At 36.2% G+C, this 5195-nt stretch overlaps 1 protein-coding gene across 1 annotated transcript; it reads left to right on the top strand.

Moving 5' to 3' along the window:
- The first annotated feature begins 1407 nt into the window (after positions 1 to 1407).
- On the top strand, positions 1408 to 5195 carry LOC112093970. Its single transcript, XM_024173665.1, has 4 exons — positions 1408 to 1444; positions 2352 to 2780; positions 3996 to 4036; positions 4124 to 5195. The coding sequence occupies exons 1-4, from the start codon at positions 1408 to 1410 to the stop codon at positions 4994 to 4996; spliced, it is 1380 nt and encodes a 459-aa protein (XP_024029433.1). The 3' UTR covers positions 4997 to 5195.

The following is a 5195-nucleotide window of genomic DNA, read 5'->3' as shown; positions in this document are numbered from 1 at the left end:
GATTATTTTGCAATGAATATTGTCTAGAGTTGGTGGGTTTTGCATGATTGTTAGTTTGATGATATGTGCAACTCGCTGCATTTAAAATCCAATATAAATCCAAGAGAGAAGGAGGAAAATAGGTTAAGATTTTAGATGAATTAAAATTAATAGGTCAATAGTTTACATAAGTTAATAAATAAGTCAAATTACCATTTTCGTTCATAATTTGTCTCGTTATGAACTATAACTTGATAAGTTATTGTCCATAACTTATCTGGTTATGGACCATAACTTGACAAGTTTGTCTATAATTTATCTGGTTATGAACCTTAACTTGACAAGTTTGTCCATAACTTATCTGGTTATGAACTATAACTTGACAAGTTATGACCTATTAATTTCTATAACTAAAAATTGGCCAATATACTTTCTTAAGCTTTTCATATTGACATATTTCCTACTATTTCCGTAAATCCAACTTAACTTAGGCTGTGGGCTCCCAAAATGCCTTTCTGTGTTTTTATCATTTGGTTAGTGATAATCAAGTTTGCCGTGTTAGTTTAATTAGAATTCAAATACAACATATTACAACTAATGAATTTCAGCATAATTTCACGCGTGACTCTATTATAAAATGTAGAGTTTAAATTTCCCGCTTAAGTTGAAAAAAAAAGTCCTATGCTATGTGCACATAATTTTTTTAACAGATAAATTTCCTACTTTCAAAAAGAGCCTCTTGATCTAATAGCAAAAAGTAACATAAAATGCCAAGAACAATGAACAAATAGAAAGAAAAAAAATAAGCTATATTACTGTTTAAAAAATTTAGTCCATAGTCTTGTGTTGAATATATACAAAGAAAAAGAAAAAAAGAATTTTAAAAAGGATTGAGATTTTGGTCAGCTCACTATAATATTGACGTATAGATACCAATGATTAGTTATTGTCTATCCATGAGATCAAGAGATGAATGATTCAAATGTTTCAATTTCAGTCACTATCATCATCAATAAAACGTTAATGATTTAATAACTAAATTTTGCAGAAGAAAAAAACTAGAGCTACAAAGTTTATTTTTCTAGATTTGCATGCAAAAAAAAAAAAAAAAAGGAAAAAAAAAAGAAAAAAGAAAAATGGTACCACTAAATTAAACCTATGGCTTTGGATGTGGTCCTCAAAAGATGAACAAAAAGTTTGTTATGGAAAACGACATGAATTGTCTGATGTGGGATGGCATAAATGGAATTACCCAAAACAAGGAGGATCTCTCTGCAAAAAGCTTCCCCAAAATTTGTTGTTCCCTTCTTCTCTCTCTCTCTTTCTACTCGATCGTTTTTTCTTCACTTCAAGTGATATAATTAGGGTTTTCTTCTGCTCTCTGGGGACAGCCAATCGCCAGAACAGAGAAGAGCACTTCGTCAAACGATGTCGTTTCACCTCGTGCCTCTCCTTCGCGTAAACGGTACTCTTCTCTTTCTTTATTTCTCTCTCTAGTTTGTTGCTTTTAGAAGTTTTGAGCATTCCTAATTGTTCGAATAAGCAGTTTCTTCTCGTCTTCTAGTTTTGCCTGTTTTCAGCTTTTTTTTTTTAATACTTTTTAAGGAAGGAGATTGTGCTTTTTGTTGTTGAATTTTAAGTTCAATTTGGTTTATTACGAAAATCTTTACTGTTTAGGCCATACAGAGATCATTTTTTTTTTTTCTTTGGCTTATCATGCTTGAAGTTTTAAGTTTAAATTGGATTTACGGTGCTTGGGGCAAACAGAAAAAAATAATAATAAAGGAAATAAATAAAAAAACCTTATTCCAGTCTTTTTTGTTAAGCCTCATTGATTTTCTTTTAGGTCACGATTTTTATGGATTCATAATCATGATGGGGTTTTTTTATGTGGATATAAAGTTGTTAAATTTACGGATCTTGTTACCTAAAAAAAAAAAGTTTCTTGTTTGAATGACGGTAAGTACTGTTAAATAATATAAGCTCATACATTCGTATTTGTTCTCATGGTAGGTTTACTAACCAGATTGAATTTCTGGAAAAGATTTAATTTGGTGAAATTCTTTGGAGAGATGGGCAGATTTTGTACCATGTGATGCTAGTGGTGATGGAGAGTTGTTGATTTGTTAATCCCTCTTACACCACTTAATTGCCCGTTTCGAATGCGAACTTATTTGAAAGTGTAGATTGTGGTGTTATTCTTGAAGCAAGACTTTTTCGAAGTTCAGATCTCGCATAATCCCCGTATTTTTGTATAATGTGGTTTTAGCAGACGTATGACATAAGCTAGTTTTACAAATATAATGTTGGTGTTCTCTTAAGTAATGTAATCTATCAATGCTGGTCAGTGGTGAACTTTGTCGAGGTATAAGCAAGCGGAATTGGTCTTCGTGAGTTTAACAAAAAAATAGCTAAAACGGGGTCGCTTTGTTGTGTGGCCGCGAGGCCACATGGATCTCATACAACCAGTAGGGACTGGTCAGTGGGTCCACATGAGCCGTACTGGCAGACTAATTCAAGCTTCTCACCACCCCCAGCAAGATGGGATTTCCAGTTCCAAACTGAAGGACTGCAATATGGTCCGCACGATGGCATTCCACCGTATGGGTCTTCTACATCATCAAACAGTAAAGAGAGTCGGAGCTGGGTGAGAGGCAACCAACTTTATAATCATCACTACGCATCTGATGGTGCTGGGATGTTTTTGAGTAGTTCGTCTGACCTTTCTCAAGGTCCTCAATGGACACCTCCTGCAATACAGGAAATCAGAGTTGATGATTTTGAATCTGCACAGAGGAGAGGTAAATCCGATCTGCATTGCATTGTTTCACCGTTTCCTTACGTTACACATGCACAAATACGTGAGTACTCCTGTATTTTGAGGTTAATAATTGGTTTTGACACTGTGATATGGGTTTCAAAGTAGAACTTCTGTGAAGTTTTCTGTATATTCTTTATCAGTACTTTAGCTATTAAATTTATTCTGCTAAGTATTATATATGTTTATTTATCCCATGTCAATTATCATGAATGTTGTATACGTTATGAACATACTAACCTCTTGTCTGCCTGCTTAAATCTCGAGGTAATAATAATATATATGTTTTGCCGAATGGATTTAATGTGCTTTATCATTTTTCCCTTGCTCTCATGAAAGGTGAAATTTTATATAACTCATATGTGCAAAAATATAGAATATACATTTATTACAATCCGCATAATTGTTGCATAACCACTGAGAGTGCACGGTTTAGTAGAAGTCCACATGGTACCGGTTTACTGATGAGGACCAGAAGGATAGCTAAATACTGAATTTGGTGTATTTCGGTTACCCATATGAGTTATATTTTTAGAGTTATATATATTAGATATTTTGTTCCTAATTGAAAAATGTGACCATTTAAATCTTTTCGGAAACTGTTTGGACGATGAATCTTAAATTTGAAAAGGCTATGGAAAGGAGAAAATAAATTTTTTGCCTCAATTTGTCATTTCTATTTAAAAAGCTAGGATAGGTTGTTCTTTTTTCGTTGTGCAAGGGCTTGATGAGAAGTGGCAGGGTTTTGAAACTTTTAGCTCTGTAATTCCTGCGGGTTTTCTGTAGGATTCCAAATCATTGAAGCCCAAAATTGATTAATTCATGGCATCATAGTACAGGCCTTGTTATGGGTATTGTTTGAGGATTTTCTTCGACTATCCGACGTGTGAAGTCCTGCCTCCAAATGCCATGACATTTTTCTATGCTTTTTGAATCTTGTGTCTTCCTTGGTATCCACCATATATTTTGATTGCAGTCAGTACGGTGATAATTCACTGTTGGCGTCTCTCACTTCAATGTTTAATATGCAACGGCTATTCCTGAATCAGCTTCCGAGTTCCTCTGACAAAGAAAATGCAACTTCTTGTTGAGATTCTAAGAAGATAAAAAATCTAACCTGTTAATGTCATTGTTCTTCGTTTCTACTATTCACACAGTTTATTGACGGAAAGTTCTTTCTGTATTTCTGACTTGCTAGGTATGACTTTGGGTCCACCATCTTTTAAAACTAACATGGAGGTACTTCATCGTTTCAAAGCTTTCTTAGCTTAAACTGAAATAGAATTCTTCGACCGAGTCGTATCTTACATTGATTAAATTCTGCAGGGAACCTCAGAAAATCCAGATAGTGGGGGCTCCACTTCATTCCGATCAGACAGTAGTGAGTCTGAACCCAAATCACGTTCATCCTCGCATCGTACCTTCTCAAGTCGCCGCTCTTTTATGTCTAAACCTATACATCCCTTGTCCTTCCCAAGACAAACCTCTCCAGGAGAGGTTTCTGACATTGCAGTTGCTGGGTTGCCAGAGTTTGATGCCTCCGCTCAAAGGGATGCACACAGCTGGAGCAGTGCTAGCAGCAGCCTTGATTTTGCTGATGTTTCTGAGACTTTTGAATCAGAAACATGCAATCGGTCATGTAATCCATCAGATGGTCTTAGATGCGGTTTGTGTGAAAGGCTTCTTTCCCAGAGATCGCCTTGGAGTTCTCGTCGGATAGTGAGAAGTGGAGACATGCCAGTTACCGGGGTTCTTTCTTGTTGTCACGTTTTTCATGCAGAATGCTTGGAACAAACAACACCCAAGATGCGTAGGAACGACCCTCCCTGTCCCCTATGTGCCAGATTGGAGGAGGAAAACTGCCCTGAACAGAGAAGCTGTTCAAGATCAAGGAATAGTTTCCCAAGGCTTAAACCATTTAATGAGGACGGACCATCAAGGCCTTGGGGTTGTGTGCAGGTGGGAGATTGTGTTGAAGGTGCTTTGCATGTGCCGCCCCGCAATTCTATGCTTTTACTCAACAGGAGCCGCATTAAAAAGAATCTTTCCTTGAAGGGCAATTCGAGCAAAGAGTTTCCAGGTAAGTTAAAGAAAAGCGGTTCCTATTCCTCGCAGCAATTTAATGTAAGATCGATCGATCAAGGAGCGATTGGTTGTTCAAAGTCGAAGAGTATAACGGGGCCGATCATGAAGAGCTGAAGGAAATATGTAGATAAGTTTGGAATATGAACCTTTGCTCTTTCAGAGCCATTTTCCTCACACTCGTTCTGTCTACTTGCTTGCAAATCCCAGTTTAAACGAGTAGATTCTTTGACAATGTGATTGGATAACCTGGTTATGTTGTATAGATTTCATTGTGTGAACTATGGGTTGGAAAGTAAACAATTACATCTTCAAA

The sequence above is a fragment of the Morus notabilis genome, unplaced genomic scaffold (genome assembly GCF_000414095.1).
Source record: "Morus notabilis unplaced genomic scaffold, ASM41409v2 Scaffold503, whole genome shotgun sequence".
Classification (NCBI taxonomy): domain Eukaryota; kingdom Viridiplantae; phylum Streptophyta; class Magnoliopsida; order Rosales; family Moraceae; genus Morus; species Morus notabilis.
The sequence above is the reverse complement of the archived record's forward strand: the minus strand, read 5'-3'. Positions and strand labels throughout refer to the sequence as shown.